The sequence below is a fragment of the Perca flavescens genome, chromosome 19 (genome assembly GCF_004354835.1).
Source record: "Perca flavescens isolate YP-PL-M2 chromosome 19, PFLA_1.0, whole genome shotgun sequence".
Lineage (NCBI taxonomy): Eukaryota > Metazoa > Chordata > Actinopteri > Perciformes > Percidae > Perca > Perca flavescens.
The window spans coordinates 14,923,790-14,945,833 of record NC_041349.1 but is presented as its reverse complement, the minus strand read 5'-3'; the positions used below and the strand labels follow the sequence as shown (position 1 = coordinate 14,945,833).

Sequence of the window (22,044 nt, the reverse complement as noted above, 5' to 3'; positions counted from 1 at the left end):
ACGCTTGCGCTGATTGCCTGCGGGAAAAAAACATACAAATAATGAATACTACTTGGAAGTGGGTTTTTTCGGTCCATACCTTAAAGGTATCGAATACCGATACCCAGCTTTAAAGTCCACTATTTACAGTTGAGCATTTTTATAGCAGCAGATGGGCTGACTTTTTATAGCAGCAGATGGGCTGACATTTGAAAGTCTGTTGAGTAAAGGTATAATGACATTTAATCCAAGGACTACAACTAATGCGAGAGGGGCGAGAGTTCATGGTGTTGAACCCACAGAGAAGTATCACACAACTCTGCAGTTCTTTTTCCCTCCATTTACAAATGTGCTTTACTTATTGATAGTTCACTTGGATGTTTGACTGGTAGAGTGATGTATGTGTAGAGTTTGACACCAGGAGACTGTTTGAAGGGGGAAAGTTTCTCTGCGTTCACCTCAAGTCTGAATTTAAGACGTAGACATACTAGCAGCATTTTGTGACATCACAACTGGAAATGGAAGCCAATTGTGGTCCACTATGCAACTCACATATGTGTGATGTGGACATTTGAAACCTCCAGTGCTCATACACAAAAAAATTGTACGTGTCTTAAAACATGTCTGCAGGGGTTCCCAGCATCTGTTTTCAGCAAAACGGCCCACTGTACACTGCCTTCCCAGCACCAAACGGCAGACAGACAAAGTTAGCAACTAGCTGATGAAGAAAGTCAAATATCTAACAACTTGAGAGCTACAAGGAGCGTGAATATTGGATTTAATTCATCGGGTGGTCGGAAACATCATTGCAAAGGGATGGTGACATTATTCCATGTCTGCTGAATTTGCGAATAGGCAAAATGTTAACTAAGGCATCGGCCATTACAACTCTTTTTTTTTAAGATGATTCTTTTAAGGTGAAAAATTTCAGACTATAGCTTTTTAGCTTTTGAGATACGTTCAACTTTCAGCATCAAGTCGCACCACATTAATAACGGGACACATAAGAAGACGCAGGGGATCTTTAATGCAAATGATGTTGATGCGGGTTCATTGGTTGGACTAGACGTGCACCTGCTAAAACTAAACCATTGGCAACTGACAAAAGTGGGTGCAGCCTGTGCAAAAAGTGTGTATTATTTGTACATTTGATACAATTTCATATACATACTTTGCTTGGCCTATATACATTTAAATAATCGACTGCATAGTGAGTATTTTTCCAAAGCGATACTGTACTTTTAGTCTTTCCCACTGCTGCTATTTTTTTTGCTGGGGACCCCCTGGAAACCTCCCTAGGGACTCCCGGTGGTCCCTGGGCCTTAGGTTGGGAACCCTACATCCAAATATGTGCACTTTGTATCTTCCCATCCTGGAAGTGGCCATGTGCTTCCGGGGTGGCTCAGCACAACATTTAAGCTGACTCTCGTCCCTGTCATCACTTTTAACACACTCCAATTGGTGTGAAACTTTCTTCTTCTCCTTCCCGAAAAAATGTCTCTCTAAACTGTCAGCTACCCGCCAACCCCAGATGCCATATTTAGGATACAAATGTGAAGAGATGACAGCGTTGTAAAATGGTGCCCGTGCCGAGATTATAATTAACATTTCCAACCTACATCACTCTCCCTCCCACTTCTCCTCTGCTTTCTCCCCGTTCACCCACTCCTGTACAATAAATGGGAAAAAATGCAAGAAGAAAGGAGAGAAAGGGTGAAGGAAAAGAAAGGGAGATGGAGGAGGAGAAGGAGGAGGAGAGAGTAAGAGAGAGAGAGAGAGAGAGAGGGAGAGAAGAGGGTGACCAAACGGAGGGAGGAGGGAGGGGGAAACGGCGTATGCTTGTATACAACCCTGATTTCCATTTTTTTCCCAACTCGTAATGTATTTAATTCAAGTGAAACGTAATCATGACGTGTCGTGTCATTAATCTCCTCGCCGCCTCTCCCGTAAGTACACTGAGTCTTTACTTTCAACATATATCCTATATCCTCATTTATCTACTTACATTTTATCCACCACTCTGTTTACATATACACTTTTATGCATGGTGGCATGAAACACCGGTGATAAACATTTCCAAAATTGTTGAATTTATTGCGACTGTTGATGCCTTTTTTTTTTTCCTTTTCCACGAGCAACACACGGGATAATGGCCAATATAGTTGTTGTGTTTTATTTGCAGTTTGGATGTGTACGTGTGTGCGCGCGTGTGCTTGAGTGATTGGCATGAAGCATGTATGTATGTATGTAACCGCTCCGGACCACTTTACGTGTGTGTCATGTATGTAAACCGGCGTATGTGCGCGCGTGGCCGACATGCATGTAGCCTCTGAGCCCTCCTATAGCCCGTGACATGACAAAAAATAAATATAAATAACGGAGAAATGCACTGTTTCTCCATTTAATTCCGAAAACACTCGGTGTAACATTTGAAATAAGTCGATTCGGCAAGCCAACTCGAAATAAAATGCGACTTTAAAATGGTTGCAAGAGCACGAAAAGTCACTCGGGAGTGTTTAATGATGTATTTTTTTTTATTTTTTAATTCGCGTAACTTTGAACCAAGTTCTGCTAGCGAGTAGTTATTTTTATCCACGCGAGGAAACCAGTAGTGAAATTTAGCAGCGCTATTACCTCTTCTTCTTTATCCCGTGTTAACCTCGCTTGAAAACGACGTTTGCCCCAAAAAAGTAGCTTTCACTAAAAAAAAAAAAAAAAAAAAAAAAAAAAAAAAGAAAAGAGGCACAAGTTCTCGGTGCGTAACGGGAGGATTTCGATAAGCCGCAGACATATTGTCCAGGCGTAAAAGTGGATTTTTGCATGTTAGCAAGTTGATTTACAAAGCGTAATTTGTGGGTAGACGCGATTAGCTGGACTAATTCTTTTGTTGGACACACATTAGGCATTGTGTAGTGCCTTGTTTTCGAGATAAGCACCGCCACTTTTCATCTGGGATGTGCGCAAAAACGCATCCACAGGCTGTAATAGTGTTTAATAAACGTTATACTTTCCCCACCTTTTTACTACGATGTTTACTACGAGCCGTTTAGTTGTCCTAACATCACCTCCAGTGTCTACTAAGCTCAGAAAGTAGCATAGCAAGTGTGGCATGCAACGTTGTGGCCGTGTGTGTGTGTGCAAAACGCGTGTTGCCAAATTGTATTCTGGAAAGAGAAGTTACCGGTTTTCAGCTCCGGTTTTAAAAAAACAAATGTGCGTTTTTGGGACTCGATGTCGCTTTTTGGGACTGATGTCGGTTTGGGAGATTGGCAGAGGACTCGAGATGAAATCCATGATGGCACTTTCTTCCTCCCGTCCTCTCCCTGCTCGCACACACTCGTCTTTTCCCCTCCCTTAATCTTTTGTATAGAAAATTTAAGAACAAAATGGAGCAGGGGAGAGAGCGATAGATAGGCTGACATGACACACACACACACGCCACCCCCGACTTCTCCAAACTACATCCCACTGTTTATGATTTTTAATCGCATTTTTTGGAAGCGGGATTGTGCGCGGACACCATCTGCGGGCAGGGTTAATCTCATTTTAGTGGGGGTGTTTATTAGTGCATTGTTTGTTGATGGTTATTTATTTCATTAATGTGCCTCTAATTGAGATGGCCGCGAGAGAGAAGAGGGGAAAGAGCGACTGAAAATGGTTGCACGTTATTGACGCACATCATAGGGGCGAGGAGGAAATTCCTCATGAGATAAGACGCAGACGTGTCATCTGGGTTGACCAAAGACACTCCTGTCGCTTTTTCTATAGCCAATGGAATATGTTTAGGGATCTTGGAATGCCCTATTTTTTTTAAATCCACCCAAAATGTCACACTTCTGAGAGTGTGTGCAGAGTGGAAGTAGGTTGACATTGCTGGCTTGTCCTGTAAATAGGGATGTTGTGGGCTTTTTTTTTCCTTTTCTTTTTTTTCCCCCACATATTCTCTAAATCAAATAAATCTTAACTACATCCTGTCTTAAGAAATCCTTCTCAAGTTTAAAGCAGATAGATCATCTATGGAAGAAAGAAAAGGGTCAATTCTGTTGAAATTCTTGTCGAAATTGAGTGACTTTGTGTAAGCGCCGGTGGTAATATCACAAAAACTGAACCTGAAAAGAATCACCTCTCCGTTGGAAAAAGTATCCCTCTACAGGTCCATCTACTTTCCGATACAAGACAATGATTTCACGTCGCAAATAGGCTACTCATCTGGAACTCCCTGTGCTAACAGGCGTGAAACACTGGCCCTGTGTAAAAAAAATAAATTCATAAAAAGAGTCTGATGGTTTTGCTTCATTCAGACCTCTCTCTGCTTGTTGTGCTCAAGTAGTATCCTCCTCCTCCTCCTCCTCCACCATCAATGCTGCTCTCCTCCCCATCTTTGTACATACTGTACTGTACTTGAAGGGGCACATACAACCCATCCAGGTGGCTCTTGAGGAAGAGATTGTATGTGAGGGAGAAATAGACCGAGGGAGAGAGAGTAAAAAGGGAGAGGAGTGTTAGCACCAATCAAGGCTTCTGATTGATATAATTGGGTCATTAGCGCGCTGCGGGAGAGGCACCTGCTTGCCCTCAGTTAGGGAGAAGCTACTGCATTGTGACATTTTGAGACTGTTGAGAGTTCTGCTGCCTGCTCGGGATTAGCGTGTATTTAGAGCATTAGGGTCCTACATTAATAGTACGCCACTTGTGCCACTTGTAAAGAGTTTGCAGGCCAGTTTCAAACTGACTCTTACAATAAAAGGGGTGGACAGGTAGATGGTTCGCTTTTTCTTCTAAAACCAGAACCCGTCCCGTGTGCGTTTGGCCAAAATTGAAAGCATATCATATCGAAAGCAGAGCGAGCAAAGTGGGTCACAACACCAGCGGGTCAAGAAAAAGATAGAGCCACAGCGGCGCGATCATCAAGAGATGGTGATCAGAGGGAGCTGAAAGGTGAGTTAGAGAGGCTGAAGGTATTAAGGCGTCAGTATGCTCCAACAGTGTCTGAAACATCCTCCTCCTCCTACACCTTTACTGTGTTCATCCGACATTTCCGTAACTTTCTGGAATTTACAATCCGGTAAGCACGCCGCAGGTGGACAGGTCTTTGGAGGTGAGAAAGGCCGTTTTAAACTTCGCTCAAGCTCTATTTTTTCATTCGTTATACAACTACTTTCGGCACTTTTTACGTGTGCAACCGAGTACAACACTATGAATGCATCCTAGGAAATTCTGCGCCGGATAAAGGTGCGCCGTTATCCCCCTATTTAAATGATTATTCGCTCTCACCCCTCTCTATGACAGCGCTTCACCCTGCCATTCAGAACAGCCATGAACACTTTTGCATTCAGTGTGGAGCACAAACTAGTTCTTTTTGAGCAGACGTTCACCTTTAGGCTGAAACGCCCTGACATAGAAAACCAAGTTACTTTCCAACCTTATACTGTAAACATACAGTCAAAGTGCCCTTGTGCAAGGTGCTTCGCCCAAATTACAAGCCCCGAGAGGTGTTGATTTAAGTATTGACACTCCTATATACATCACCAGAGGCCTCACGATACGATATCATCACGATACGATATCATCACGATACGATATCATCACGATACGATATTATTGCGATTTTAAACATATTGCAATATTCCGTGATTTATTGCAATTTATTACCTTTTTCCCAATTTCAAATGATGTCCCCAAAAGGAAACTTTGTCAACATCTGTTTTATCTTAAAGAGATACATTTCTCTGTCTGTTCATCTCACTTCAGTTTTATATTGCTGCAAAATGGGATTGTCATGCAGGCAAACTGACCAACGCATAGATAATAATAGATCCATACTTGGCGTCTGCGTATCAATATAGTATTGCCAAGGGAAATATGGCGATACTATCGATTCCCCCACCCCTAATATATAGTATATACCGGTATATAATAAAAGTGTAATTGAGTGTGCCTGAAGCAAGGGTAAATAAAGAATCAACCGGTGTTAACAGTTTCTATTTTTCTCTATAGGTGTTCACTTGTCTGATACATGTGATACACATATTACACAAGGAGGGCACGGTGTAGGGTCACCATCCCCGGGGCTTGTGGGTAGTTGGCGTCTTGCTTAAGGACACTTCAGAGGAAGGGGGTGCTTATTGCTGATTGAAGGGTTTGATTTTTTTATTTATTTTTTTAAATCCAAATTAGATCATTATTCGACAGTTTTCAGTGCACATTTGGTTTTTGGATCATAAAATAAAAAGAGCATGTAGGCGTTTGTTTCACCTGTGGGATGCATGATTGCCCCTTCCTTTGTTTTTATCTCTCAGCCCCTGCAGGTGGTCTTCAGAGTGCACAGATAAGCCTATCAGAGTGAAAACAAATCCAGTGATTTGCTTATGACATTTGCATGCTCCGAACCAATTCTTCTTTTAAGGCCTCCTATCCTGTAATCCTGAATCAGACGAGTCAGTCAGCGCCTCCGCTCATTGGTTTAGACACAGCACAGCCTGCATGACTTGGAGCGAGAGCCTCGTTACTCTGCCGAGATGCTGTGATGTTTCCAGCGTTCAGATTCACTCTCTCAGATCTGGCACCGCCGCGGCGATCCCACTTCGGCGCTGCGCGACTGCGGGGAAGTGTCGACTCGTGTTGTCCGCTGGAGGAGGAATTCATTCAGAAAGAGCAGGAGCAACAGCTTGAGAGGAGATTGGGAGTGGAGGCAGAGTTAGAGGAGAAGAAAGGAGGTAAGGTTAGTCAGGAAGAAACGGAAAAAAGCAGTAGGATAGTGTTAAATTAACACAAGTAGAGCAGGAGATCTAGCAAAAGCTGAGGGCAGATAAGAGTCTATGACTGAATGTATCATTTTCACAACTTCTCCTTCATCTGGTTCACAAAATACATATCAAAAAGGCCAATATATTGCTATTTCAAGGACATTTTTTCCCAAAAAACAGCACCAATGCCTGTAGTTTTGATTTTAAGGCACAAGTGAGCCCTTTGATAGCAATATTCCTTCCATTGTCAGACCAAAATGATACACAAAAGTGTCTGTACAAAGAATCCACCAGTCACATCTTTACAGTTAGTGGTGGAGGCACAGTGGGAGACTTTCCCCCTTATCACTGCTGAAGATGAAGGGAGGGGGGGGTAGTGTGAGCCAGACAAAGTTGGAGCTAAGCAGGGAGTGAAGCAAGGGGTTCAGGGAAAGGTGAAATAAAGGAAATGAATACCGTCTGTGGGGAAGTTCACCACGTGAGCACGCGATAAAAACATCAGGACCAAATAATACTGTACCACACAGAGAGCGGACGCCCCCTCTCTTCCTCCCTCAATCGCTCATCTTCTCTTTCATATGCATTTTTCTTTTCTTTTTTTTTCACATACCAATTCACATACACCCACTTATCCCCGAAGGACACATCACCTCTCACACGCTTCATCACATGAGAGTTCAAGTAATACAGCTTGAAGAAAGGTACACTTGTAAGGATTCACTGAAGTACACACACAAAGACATACACATCCTCCAGATACACAGTTTACTTTATGCCCTAAGGCCCAGGCCAGAGACCTTGGAGATGCCTATTTTTAGGTACATGGAGAAGGACACGCGCAACAAACACACACATACAGGCACAGATAAGAACACAGAGGTAGTTGGTCTGTACTCTATTCCCTATTCAGCATCCCTGCAGGCCAGGGTCCTCAACCACCCAAGGGGGTCACAAAATAAATTGTAGCGGTTGTGATATGGTTAACAAGGTTGGAAAGAAGAAAAAACAAACCTATTAATGCTACAGAAATTGATGCTTATTTTTCTGTCTCCTTCCTTTTTCCTTGTAAAATACAGCAGCCCTCCTTGAACTACATAGAAATGAAACAACTTAAGAAGGGCAAATCACACTCTTACGATCCACAGACTTAATCATGCAAACTGCGCGAGGGGTTGTAAGTAGGTACTGCTTGGCTATAAAAGCTAAAAAGCCAAAAAGGTATCTGCAACGGCTACAATACACAAACCCTCTTACACAGACTATAACATAAATTACACTCATATCTCACACACATACACACACACACACACACACACACACACACACTTTAAAAAAAACTAAGTGAAAGGTGATCACACCCTCATTTATTTTTGATGTGTAGCATTCTGGCATGTACAAACATGCAGTTAGCCTTCAAAATAAAACTGTACCACTCAGTGGATATTTACACAATGACATCAAAACCCCCCAAAAATAAACTTGTCTGAACATATCACGCTCCTATTTTCTCAGCAACGGTTTATCACGGATGTGATGTTTGACTCACCAACCTCCCCTCTTTCCCTCTACACACACCTTGTGACACAACACGAGCAATAATTATCAGTATTTAAACAATTTTCTTTTGGGGGGGGCGGGGTGGGCTTAAAAAAGAAAGTTTGCATAATTGACCTCTGTCATGAAAACTAATATCCAGTTATTCAGTACTTTACATCAGTTATCTCAGTGCCCACAAAGTTACACTGTAATTACTGTAATGACAAGATCATGGCAATGTGTAACACAACAAGGATATGCTTTTAAGCTGTCATTACTGTGTGAATTGCAATGATGTTAAACTGGTGCACGCACACTGCAAATTTCACGGTCGGAGAAAAAAATCTCTGAAAGAGCAGTTTAAATCCACTTTAATATTTTTTTTCTCTCTCTCCATACTTGTTGTATCCAGTATCAATGTGCATCTTACATCAAGACTGACTATGATTTAGGTGGATTACATTTGCACCTCACATCAAAAATGCTTTTCCGTGATGATCTTTTAAAATCGGATCTCTCCTTCTCTCACAAAACTGCATGCATCTCTTCTTCATACATCCTTTAAACTTGACAGTTAACACCTTGTTGGGCACCTGCACAATCTATTTGGTTGCATTTTCTGAGTGCAACTGCATCCAGAAGTACCTCAAATCTCCAGGTTGGGAATTAATTGCCTTTGTTAGTTAAGCGGACAAATGTGTCTTCGACCGTGTCCGGAGGTGGTTTAGGTGAATGGTTCTTCACTGCTTTTCTTGGTTCATTAAAACCTGGGTTTTGTGTGCATCTGCTCCACCTGATTCCAATCTGATTTGTGTCCCTCAGTCGCCCCAACCCCCTTTCCTTGCATCCATTGCTGCACCTTATCTCCTTCTCTCCATCTATCCAAATTTTCTTTATTGGCATGACAGGGCCGGTGGTTGGCGACAGCCACCGTCACGGTGGAACAATGCGTTGTGATGGTGATATTCATATGATAATGCCATCAGACTTAACACTACTGCAAACACATTGAGATACCCAGTGTCCCTTTTTCTATCTTTCCCCTTTCTGTATCTCTCTCTGTCTGGATGTATTGACTTTTTCAAATGATTTTTAAATCTCTTGTTCTCGCTTCATGTTATGCCCCAGCCTGCCACTCCACCACTCTGATTTTTCTCCTATTCTCTGTTCCAGCATGTCTATCTCTTTACCCGATTTTTCTTCCCCCTTTTCCCCTCAACACCATGCTGGCAATCGCATTAAATCATTTTCTTTCACATGGCTTCTGACTGTTTTTTTTTTAATGCTGCCCAGTTTTTCACTGCACTATATGTTTCTCTCTGTCTCTCTTTCTTTCCCTCTGTCTGCCTCCTTTCTCATTTCTGCTCTTCGCCATGTTGGCAGGGCCCAATCTACCAGCTGATATCAGCATTCCCTGGCACTCTGCCAACTGGCAACACTGCAGGAGAGAAAGAAAGAGAGAGGGAGAGAATGAAAGAAAATTAGTGAATAATAGACGGAGGGAGGGAGCGAGCGAGAGAATGAGAGGGGGATGGGAGGAGTATGAATCAAGGAAAGAAAGACAGAGGGGAAAGGAAGACAGAGTGAAAGAACAATAATGGTGGATTAAGAAAGGACTGTCTGTGTGTGTGTGTGTGTGTGTGTGTGTGTGTGTGTGTGTGTGTGTGTGTGTGTGTTTATGTGATTGATATGGTGTGATATCCCTGTGAGTCATAGCTGAGCTAAAATGTCAACCGGCTACATAAGAATCTCTGTCATCCAGGCTCAGTGACACGCACGCACATACGCAAATCCAGCTGATCACATAAACACATATGTGACCATACCGCCACGTGAACACAAAAATGGGCGACACACCTGCGAACACAGATGTTCCATTGTTTTACCCCAATGATTGATGACCTTTTGTTTTGTTGTGGGCGCCTCTGCTGCTTCTCAACTCCACCAAATGATGGACGAAAACAGCCGATGTGCATAAATCCATTCTAACTGCTGTGCACTGGAAATATTTGTGTGTGAGCGTGCTTGCCAAAATGCTTGTGTGTTCAATATGCTGTATATCACACTTTACATTTCAGCTGACTCTGTTATCTGGGTTGACGGTTGCAGTTCAGTCAACACAACAGTAGAATAAGCTTACATTTGTACATTACTTAAACAAGTGACCATGACTAAGCAGTGTATGGGCCAAAACACCACACCCAGGTTGTAAATTTAACAAATAGTGTTGTGCAGAAGTGCATGCATACTGTACATGAGTGTGTGTGAGTGTGCATGTTTGTATACAGTCCTGATTTAAGAAAAAAAATGCTGCTACTGTATGAGTGCACAGGAAGGGTGTGTGGGGAAGTCAAAACATTGCGCGCCCATCCTGTTTGGGACAGTCCATGTCCTGTGGTGGTGCCCTTAACTCCTGAACACACACACACACACACACACACACACACACACACACACACACACACACACACACACACACACGCTAATCATCCCATATGTGCTAACAGTATGCTGGAGTGCATTGTGAACATATGCAGGAGGCAGAACAGGTGCACACCTGTTACACAGTTAAGCACATGCATACACCTACACAGACACCTACACAGACTGAAGAGTAAATGAAGATCAAATAAAGATTTGCTTTGTACTTAACATTTACATGCATTAAAACACATTCAAAACGCTGCTGGTATGAATATGCGTTTGATTTTCTATTAGCATTTATGATGGAATACATTCAAAGAGTCTTGGTGGAAATTAGTTTTTATCCTGTTTGACAAAAATCTGCTACCTGCAGTTCCTCGCTCAATATTTCAAATAAAAGCATTTATGCCTACATTGACACTAATATTGTTAATTTAGTAAAATAAAGTCTTTAGTCAGATAATAGCTTCAATAATGTGCTAAAATGCATTAACATTGGCTGCAATTTAATTTCAAGCTAGATTTTTGATTGCAAATAACTAATTTTTAAGTTTCTAATCATGCAGGGTTTTTTTTGCTTGCTTTTGTCCCCAGAAAATTAAAGGAGGAGGCTGCCACAGAAGTGTGTCCCCAGTCAGCCGAGACACTAAAGAATGGCATAACATCACACACACTTCTGGTAATTCTCTACTGTTTTCATATGCATTCACCCATCCAGACATATGAACTTGTTAGGCAAACTAAAACCATTTGTGTTACGTCTATTTCTTGGCCTTTTTCCAGATCTGGTCAAGGTTATGTTACAGTTAAAGATAATTATGCACAACATGCAAATTTAACCTTTCCTCTAGGTTTTTAAAGTTATAACTCCTCCGAAGTCACCAGTTCCACTTCACAATCTGTTTCTCTCTCCTTCTCCCTGTGTTTTGTATTTATAGAGAATGGATTCTCCGCCAGAGTGTGTGTTGTCTCTTTCTTGTGAGCAGCCCCAGTCTCCCCCAACACTGCCATCCCTGGACCACAGCCCCCAGGCTTCTTTTCCTCACACCCAGTTCTCTCTACCCAACAGCCCTGTTGTCCTGCCAATTCACAGCCCCGAACCTTCCCCTCAGAGCCCGGACACCACGCCTTATTTCCCCCTCTCTCCCTTCCCCCTCCACGGGGACAACAATCACCACAATGTTGATGAAGAAGATGATGCAGAAGGCCTGGATGGAGTTCCTCTGTCCCCAACCCCAGCAGTGGCTCTTTTCCCAGGAGGAGGGGGACAAGAAGCTGCATGCAGCCCTTGTTTGGACTCCTCTCCACCAGCCACACCATCAGCCCCAATCCTGGGGTTTGGAGCCCTGGAGCTGGCCCTCTCATCTGGGCAGAGTGGAAACTGCAACGACGAGCTAGACCTCCAGCTGTTCCAGAAAGATACTGTTACCAGGGCGATACCTGGAGTGGGAGGGGCTTCAACAGGCCCTGCGCTCAGGTTTCCCTGTCACGTATGCGGAAAGAGATTCCGATTTCAAAGCATTTTGTCTCTTCATGCCCGAGCTCACAGTCTGGACCGAGACCGCCGAGCTTCAGCTCTATACCGGACTGGACTCCCCTCAGCACCCCTGAAGCAGCACCTCAAAATTCAACAGAACCACAAAGACTTAATCCAGAATCACAGAAGTCACCCAAACCAGCGTATACTGCCAGAGACTCTCATTCAGCATCTCACAGAAGAGGATGTTGATGGTGAGGTCAAAGGTCTAGACAACGGCCTACAGACAGAGCAGAACCCAAACTTTTTACTGGATGACAGCACACCATTGACCCCTCCACTTACAGAGGACCCTGTTTCTGTGACCCCTCCCTATTCTTCTACAATTGGGGAGGGTGCATCTACTCCTATAGCGCCTACGTTTCGCTGCCATGCCTGCAAAGGAAAATTCCGTACGGCTTCGGAGTTGGCGCGCCATGTCCGCATTCTTCACAACCCGTATAAATGCACTCTTTGTCCTTTCTCTGCCAGCCAAGAAGAGAGCCTGGCATCCCACTTACAGGACTGCCACCCTTCCCCTGAGGTACCTGCTCTGCCACCAGCCTTCAATTCAAGGGGCATCATTACAACTCCTGATACTCCTGTGCCCACCCCGACCCATACCCCAGCTCCAACCCCAAGTACAGCACAGGTGACAGCAGCAGCTACAGCGGCTGCATCTCCCGCACTGCCAGCATTTCGCTGTGATACTTGTGGGCAGCGGTTTACCCAGTCTTGGTTCCTGAAAGGACACATGCGAAAGCACAAGGACTCCTTGGACCATAAGTGCCAGGTTTGTGGCCGTGGCTTCAAAGAGCCTTGGTTCCTCAAAAACCACATGAAAGTACATCTCAACAAGCTTGGGCTGAAGGCAGGACTAGGGACCCTTGGGGGACCAGGAGGTGCAGAGCAGCAAGCCAAAGGCTCTGCTAATAATCAGTCTCTCAATGCCCTCTATTCGAGCCTCCTTCTCGCCCAGCAAAGAGGTGGTAGAGGTGGACAAGGAAGATCAGAGAGAGAAACTGGAGGAAGAATGGGCATGGGTTCAAGCAAGTCAGCCATTCTGGGCTACCTCGGGTTGCCCAATGATGGCAGTGGGGCCAGCTGCATGGAGAGACTTCAAGCAGTGGCTCAGGTGGCGGAGATGGGAAATGGTGGTGGTGGCGGCATTGGCGGCTCAGGAGTAGGGGACCCAGGAAGAGGAGGGGGAGCAACTAGAGGAGGGGGCACAGGTGAGACTACCACATCAATTTCAGAAGGAGGAGACCAGGCAACTTGGTGGCAGCTGGTGGCGCGCAGCCTCGCAGTAGCTCAGCAGCAGCAGCAACAGCAACAGCAGCAGCACCAGCAGCAGCAGAGGTCCCACCAGCGAGGCCAGCAACAAGGCCAGCGAGGCACAGGTCGGAACTCGGTGATCACAGAGGCCGAACAAGTCAGAGCCTACCTTGGAGGCTTGGATCCAAGAGAAGAGTCTGGTGGAGCAGGAGGGCCATGGGAATGCCCCGACTGTGGAAAGCTATTCCGCAGCCTGCAGCAGGTGGTGGTTCATGCTCGTGTTCACACTCAGAGGCCCCAAAAAGGAGGTGGTGACGAAGAGGAGGGGAGTGGTAGTCGCAGAGGATCAGGACTAGGAAGACGAGGTAGCGGTGAAGTGAGGCAGGAATCTCAGCTACACAGTAGTGGATCCCAACAAACCGGAGATGTGAGACAGGAATCAAAACTGCACAGTGGTGGATCACATCAAGCAGGAGGAGCTACGGGGTTTCACTCTGTCATCTCAAGCCTCAAAGGTACAATCACATGCTCTTTTCTCTATTTCGTCTTGTGGGTTGTGTTTGCTTGCTCACATGTAATGGTGTTATTATCACAAGAGTATATTATTTTCATACTGTTTTTCTGTTGCAAATAGAAGCTCACTTGGGGCCATTCACACCAGCTGTTATCTTTACATTTCTCTTCACTTGCAGGAGAAAATGGCTTGACAGCAGTCTCCTCCATACCTTCAGTTCCCACCAGGGAGCGAGTGCGTGGTAGAGGGATAAAAGACTGCCCCTACTGTGGTAAAGCCTTCCGCTCTTCACACCATCTCAAAGTGCACCTGAGAGTTCACACAGGTGAGAAACTGCTGTGAGTTTAACAAACCACATTTACTTTTTTAACCTTTAAAAATCCCTGGAAAGGTTTCATTGAGCATCCTCGCTTTAGCAGCGCTAGCTTTTTCCTTTTTTACACATTCACCCCAGAGAGCTGGCCAGCGCTAATCATAGCCCTCTACTGCAGGCAACCGAGCAGCCCCACTGGAGCAACTCCTTTAAGTGCCTTGCTTGAGGGTATGTTAACAGTAGTTTTTGAGGAAAAAAATCAAGCCACTCCAGGGATTAAATTTGGTTAAATTTTAGTAAAAGGCTCACATCTCTCACCAGTCAGTAAACTCACCTTCAACAAAGCTACAGAAAACTTTTGAATAGTACTCTTTTTTTCCCAAATGATCTAATAAATTGATTTGGCCAACTCTACATTGTGCAAAATTAATATGGTTTGGCATAGTTTTTTTTTTTTTTAAGTATATTGATTCCCACGTAAACATCATGACAAGGTGTAAATATGCTCACAGATTTCTCCATGACCATTTCTTTGCCTTTAATCTTTCTGAGATTCACATTCTTTAATCTTGTTGTGAATCTGTAATTGTTCTCCTTAATTTAGCTCAAATCATTCAAAATAATTCTAACTAAAGAACAGGACACTCCAGCAGACTCTTTTCCCAGACTTAAAAAAATAAACAAAAATGAAAAAAAAAAAACTTGCACTGAATTTCTGGTAATAAGTCAGTAGGATTGTAATGAAAATTGGGAACTCTCACAGCACTCACTCACACTCTTAATTAATGATTCATATTCATAAGACTTTATCAGCATGACTCACTGCCATTGCTTTTTTTATTATTTGCTTTCTTCACTTGATGCATTTGATCAAAATTAAGACCCATCTTCCATTTTTCTGAGATGCCACCATTCGCCAGCAACTGGTAACTGGAGCACATCCAAGTCTTTCCAGCAAGACGGTGCCTAAAATGCATTCAATGAAATCTATTTCATATTGCCATTATGAAAAATCGTCTATAGCTGAAAGGACCTATCACATCACAGCTGTATTAATCATGATAACGTACAGCTTTTTTTCTAATGCACTATTGCTTCTCTGTGCCATTAAGTGATTACCACATGGTCAATAATTCAAGTGAAGGCATTAAATTATAATAATACTCTCTTGATATTATTGTCCTCTTGAGATTATTGCCCCTCGAGATTTCTATCCCATTCTTTTTTGCTTCAGCAACATCAAATTGTTCATACTTTTGCATGTACATCTGCATTCATCAATAGAGGTGTGTTCTTTGTGTATTCATTTTTTTCCTCATGTGAATAAGATCATTTACATTTTTCATATGTAATGCATTTCCTGCTGTTGATATGCCTCCAGCATGATGCCCCATCCTCTTTATCCCTCCCAGCAGTGTAATTTTTACATCAGTGATGGAATACTGCCATCTCCCTTCAAAATGCGTAACTACATCTCCCACTCACCACTGTTTAAAAGACCATGCAAGTTATTTTGCAAATTACTGCTCACCATTTTTTAAAGAAAAGCTCTAGTGTTTCAGATTTCTTTGTCTGACTCAGGCAGACAGCCATTGTCTTCTATTCATTCACTATGGTAAACACATATTTAGGCTATATCAAATTGCAGGCTCTTGAAACGTGCCATGTGTAATCCATCACAGGCAAGGTTGATAAATATATAGCCAATTCTATATTATTTTTTCTACAAAGGTTACTTTATAAAATGGCTAGCCCTAATATAACATTTATGTATGATTTGTTATAAATTAGCTAAAACATGCAAAATCAGTGGTCTCTTTAAGCTTCACCTAGGTTAGGTGCTTACTTACTTAATTGATTACCATTTCCTGAATTTTGTTTTGTCTGTCTTATTTTCTTTAGGTGAAAGACCCTACAAATGTCCTCACTGTGACTATGCCGGTACCCAGTCGGGCTCGCTGAAGTACCACCTCCAGCGGCACCACAGGGAGCAACGCAACGCCTTGTCAGCCTCCTCCAATTCTTCCTCTAGTGGTCTCACCTCCACTATCCACAGTCTGACCTCTGGAACCTCTGGACTGGCCAAGCAGCGCCGATCCCAGCTCAACCACTGTCCGGTCAACCGAGGCCCAACCGACCCCACCTCCCAGCCCAGCCAGCAGTCCTGGCTCCTTGGGGTTCCAGACCAGCGAGAGCATCGGAAGGCCTTGGCGGCTCTAAGGGATGTCGACTTGGAGACCCAGTACAGGTATCTGTCTGGGGTGATGGGGGCCCTTTACCAAGGTGGAATGGAAGGAGGCTGGATTAGAGAGTCACCCCCACCGAAGGCCCCTAAAGTGTCCCGTCGTAAGCCCCTTACTACTAGTCGAATGGTTCAGTCGTCGAGTGACAAGGAAGGGCCTGCGCTTTCAACTCAAGAGGGGGGTTTTGAACCACTGGATCTGTCCCGTCGCCCCTCACCTGGCCTTGGAGGCATGGAGGAGGATGGAGGCATGAGTGTAGGGGAGGGAGGAGGTGTTGGTGGTGGGGATGGCGGAGGGGATAGTTCAACAGGGATCAAACTGAGCCAGTGTTTGTTCTGCCCTTTCCGTACATCTTCAGCAGAGCTGATGGCCATGCACCTGCAGGTCAACCACACCAGTAAGTCCAGGCGCAAAAGAGCCCCTTCTACCGCCTTGGATGATGATGGAGCCCCAAAGGCCACCAAGCCCCGGATGGATAAGTCTGATCTTGACTCTCTGACAATATGGAGGCATGTTACTGAGGCAGAGTCCCAGGCACCACTCGGGGAATGGTCCTCAACGCAGGCCAAGACCCTGAACGGGCTCTCTCCGGCTACAGAAGACCATCTGGACGACATCCTCGACCACCCAGACGTGGCATCAGTATCCAAAAATGTAAGAGACCGTCTGGCACTCAAGGGAACGATGGAGGGGGATGAGGAAGATCAAGAGGAGGAATTGGAAGATATTTTGGAGAACAGCAGTCTGGAGGATTCAGAGGACCAGGATCTGAGGATGTCCCTGGCTCTTTCACCAGCCCTGAGCTCCAACCACATGGTTGGAGAGGAGGAAAGAGTCTTAACAGATTAAAATCCTTTGGGATGACATCATTTAAATTAGTAGCGTTCAATGTTTTCAATTACATTTGACTCAGAATTGATGAAGGGGCAGGTAGCTTTGCAGAGCAAACAGGTGATTCTTTACTCCTAAGGTTTTGAAAAGGACAGAGAGAATCACGTCACAGCTGTTATTTTCCCTCCAACATTATTCGTCTACTTCAGTTCTGAGACTGCGGTCAACCACAAAATAAACCTTGTGTACAAAAGAGCATAGATGCATCTTTACAGGATTTTGTAGGCCACTTTTTTTTTCTCTCTTTCTTTCAAGCTTCAATCCAAGATGGATGATTTTTAAGGCAATCTCCTATTTGATAAATGAAAGAAACTTGTAAGCTCTAGGGCATAATTCCTGCATTATTTCACACGCATTTATTTCACACTAATAATGGACTGTTTATCCCAGACTACTATACTGACCAAGCTGAAGCCAGCTGGGAAGAGATGTTCTCCTGACTGACCATTGAACAGTTTGAAACCTCAAACTTCAAGTTCCTCCTCAACCCACACAGATGTGGAGGAAAGTTGAGTCGAGAAATGTTTTAAGCTGTGAATCTCAGCTAAGCTATTTGGTATTAATTTAAGGCATGAGGTAACTGTTGCAGGCCGCGAGCTTTCCCTCAAGTATATATCACTGCCTTGTTTGTCTGAAAAGTGTTTCTACACGATTGTCCTAAAGAAAACGGAAACGTTTGTAACATTTCTTTTATTTTTTTGAGTTAGTGCCTGTTCATGTACGTTGTCAAGAGAGTCTCTGGTATTCCTGCGCATCGAGGCTCTGATAGGTTCATTCATTTTATCTGAATATACTGTTTAAAACAATTTAAGTACAATATATTTGTTAAAAGTGGTTCTAGGGTGTTGTGAATAGTTAAGTTGTAAAAGAAATGCTGCATCATAGCGTGATGTCCTTGACACAGACGGCAGACGTTTGTGGCTCAGCTTGAAAAGAAAACAAAAAAAAGTATGTGATATTAATGTATAATGCGATGAAAGAGGTCAAAGGCTGAGCGATAAAATCGGTCCCAGTTCAATACTCAGTGTTTACAATGGCGCCGAATGCGGGTTGGGTTGTCAAGGCAATGTAGATGCATTGAGAAGAACAAAACTCAGAGCGGGAGTCTGATTGAGGGCTGTAGGAACGTCGCCCAAGCCCCCGAACACAATCAACTGACACAGCCTTTTTAAAGAGACAGAGACTTAGCAACTGTGTCAAAAAGGAACAATCTCTCCATAGGAGAGAAAATACAAGGTAGACGAAAAAGAAACCAGTATACCCTTGCCAAACAGGACTTAATCTGAGAAACAAGTACTCTGTGGGGTATGGTGTCTTTTAGATGAGTAGATTCCCTCTCTTCTTCTTTTATAAGAAAAGAAAAAAGACAATGGTAGGAGTAATTATTAAAACACTAACAAATGCATAGACATCCCAGTAGAATATGTGTAGCTTTTGTAATGATAAGAAAAAAAAAAAAGAAGCAGACTTTTGTTTATTTTCATTTCAAGATGCGTACAGAAAAAGGTTATCAATATAGGTAATATTGATTATAATGTTTGTGAGCTAAGACTAGTTGGAATGTCTATACAGAGCACTGTGCAAGGTTTGAGTTCCCAAAGTAGTTGTTTTTATTTTGACTTTATCGATAGACCAAACGTTTTTTCAATGGAAGTTGTCACTTTCTGTTGTCGTTTTAAATGTGTAAAGCTGTGGTTTCGATAGATTTACCCCATCGATTAGCCAAATCGGTCAATCAGTTAATCAGTGCATCAAATATCCAACCATTGAACTGGTTGTTAAAGAAAGTTCTCATTCAAAATACATAATTTTGTGTATACATCAACACATGTACCGCTATAAATGAAAACAATCAATCTCTTATAATGAATTCTTGTCTTTAGAAGAGTAAAAAAAAAAAATATATGAATGTGAGACAGTAATATCCTCTCACACTGGTTAGCAACTATTTATCTATATTGACTACTTTTGGATGGGGTATTCTATGTTTGCAACCACACCTTAATGTGCATTAATGTGTTTAAGTTCCTTCTTTAGAGCACCTTATGAGTTTTGTAGTGAAAGTCCCTTAGTGGTGTCTCCTTAACAACTACTGTCTATGCCATCGTGCCTTCTGTTTCAAGCACTTCCTGGTGTATTTTGTAAAACTCACCAAAAGCACTTAGCCTACATCACACTCTTTCTTCCTCTCTGTCTCCGTCCTTCCCCTTCTCTCTCCTCTCTTTTCTTCCTCTTCTCCTTCATCACCTCCACTCATTTCCTTAATCCCTTTCTCGTGTCTTTACCTCTTGACCCCTCTCTCCTGGGGGAAGATGTTTTCATACCAGATTTCTCTCTTCTGTTCAGGCCTGTTCGGCCCTAAACAAGGCCACTAGGCCTTATTACAATCTAGCATGGCTAGACTCTTGAAAGAATGGACTACCTAACCTTTAGACAAGAAAAATCATTATAGATGTAGGGTTGGACAACTTTTGGTCTTTAATACTAACCCTTTGTAAACCAAAGCCCAAGTCTAATGAATATTATCTCATCACAGTGCCAAAACATGTCCGAGGTGACACTAAAGCATGTATCAACTTAAGAAAACAAAATAATTCACTTCTCTATTTCCTCTCTCTCTTTAACCCATCCTCCCTCCTTTTCTTTCTCTCTCGCTCTCGCTCTCTCTCTCTCTCTCTCTCTCTCTCTCTCTCATGCTTGCTCTTCCTCCATGTCGCGCTCTCGTCCGTAAACTGTCTATCGCTAGCACCACTTGAAGGTGACGTGTACTATCTGGTATTGAGGCCTTTATTAGATTTTTATTTCAGTTTGTGTGGTGTTTGTTCAATGCCGTTGAGATGGAAAAATGCTCTTCTTATAATGATAATTATTATTGTTTTGGCATTATGGTTAAAAAAAAACAGCAAAAAAAACAAACAAACAAGAGAAATGTGTTGTTGAATGTTGTACAGATAGCACTAGAGATGTTGTGTTTTTTTAAAGAGAGCACAAACCTGAGTGATGGCCCCTTCTACTCCTCCCACCGGCAGATGGGAATAAAACAGCCTGCCAATCAATCTAGATGTCTAATGACAAAAATGTCCTCGGTGATGACAGGTTTTCAAAACAAACCCTTTTGTCTAAGTAGCGTTCTTCTCTGGAGATTTGAATGCAAAAAGGCAGCCTTTGACTCAAACCCCATGCCCAAATTTCTTGCACATCGATCTAAAAGACGAAAGCAGCACTTGAGCCAATAGTTTTACTATTTGAGGTATAGTTTGATTCATTCTATTTTGCCTATTTACTAAGAAACACATGGGGTGACTTTAATGTGTGTGTGTGTTTTTTTTTTTATCAAATATTTCCAAATCCTTCATCACTGAGGAGTTTGGATCTATTTGATCCCAAAACATTCCCCATTTTAGAGAGGTGCGCCTAGTTAGACATCTGTTAATTGAGCAAAGCAAGGGCGAGCTCGCTATTCAAACTACCTTAAAGTTCACCAAAAAGCATACTTGAGTTTGGTTGGAAAATAAAATGGCAAAATTCTCTTCAAAACAAACTATTCCTTTAAATTTGCACTGTTTTCAGCTGCATACAATGTGGCTCCTTTGTGAATTTTCAAACACGTGGAAATTGCACCTTAATCTCCTGATCGTGAATCAGATAATTTCACCAAAAGGATAATAATTCAGTTGCTATTATATGGGCTGATCATACACATACAACATCTACAGGTCTGACCATTTTGAAGGCGTTGTTTATTGTGAAATGACAAATCTTTACGAGGTGAGGGGACCATGCTGGGTTTGGGCTCTTGTGTAGTTTACTGCCATTGCAGTGAGGGAAAACTGATCTAACATAGTAGTGACTAATATGACTTTGTGGACAGATAAAAAAAAAAAATAATTTTAAAAAATGAAACACATTAGAAATAAATAAACACAAACAAAATAACCCGGTACCTTGTTGTCATGTCTTTCTACACCCGATGCCATTTCTCTTTTAAGTTTTAAATACTCACACTATACTGTATGATCACAATAAACCCCCAGACGCCTGACTGTATGAATATGTATTTATTGCTTGTTAAACTTGTTTATGTGAAGAGAAGTTTAGGATGCTTCACTACATCCGATCCAGTCTGAATTAAGATGCTTCAGACACTACTTATAGACAAGGGAACCGTCTTGTGGCTTTGAGTGGAATTGCAGGAAGCGGGGACACCCCAGCTGAGGTTGGTTGGGGCATCTGGTAAGGATGCCCCCTGGACGCGTGCATCCTAGGAAGGTGTTTCAGGCACATCCAGCTGGGAAGAGGCCTCGGGTAAGACCCAGGACTAGGTGGAGAGATTATATCTCCACCCTGGGGCTGGGCAATAAAATGATATCGTGACACGAGACAAGATATCTAGAACTAGAAGTATCGTCTTCTCCTGGTTTTAAAGGCTGCGTTACAGTTAAGTGATGTCATTTTCTGAACTTGCCAGACTGTTCTAGCTGTTCTATTATTTGCCTTTACCCACTTAGTAATTATATCTACATTACCACCGATTATATTATTCATCAAAAATCTCATTGTGTAACTATTTTTTGTGAAAGCACCAATTGTCAACCCTACAATATCGA

General features: G+C 43.0%; 1 protein-coding gene across 1 annotated transcript; it reads left to right on the top strand.

The window, feature by feature from the left end:
• The first annotated feature begins 1,807 nt into the window (after positions 1-1,807).
• On the top strand, positions 1,808-21,368 carry znf219 (zinc finger protein 219). Its single transcript, XM_028564699.1, has 5 exons — positions 1,808-1,925; positions 11,280-11,364; positions 11,624-13,991; positions 14,169-14,315; positions 16,206-21,368. Exons 3-5 carry the CDS (start codon positions 11,627-11,629, stop codon positions 17,393-17,395), a joined length of 3,702 nt encoding a protein of 1,233 aa, XP_028420500.1. The 5' UTR covers positions 1,808-1,925; positions 11,280-11,364; positions 11,624-11,626; the 3' UTR covers positions 17,396-21,368.
• Positions 21,369-22,044: the final 676 nt, after the last annotated feature.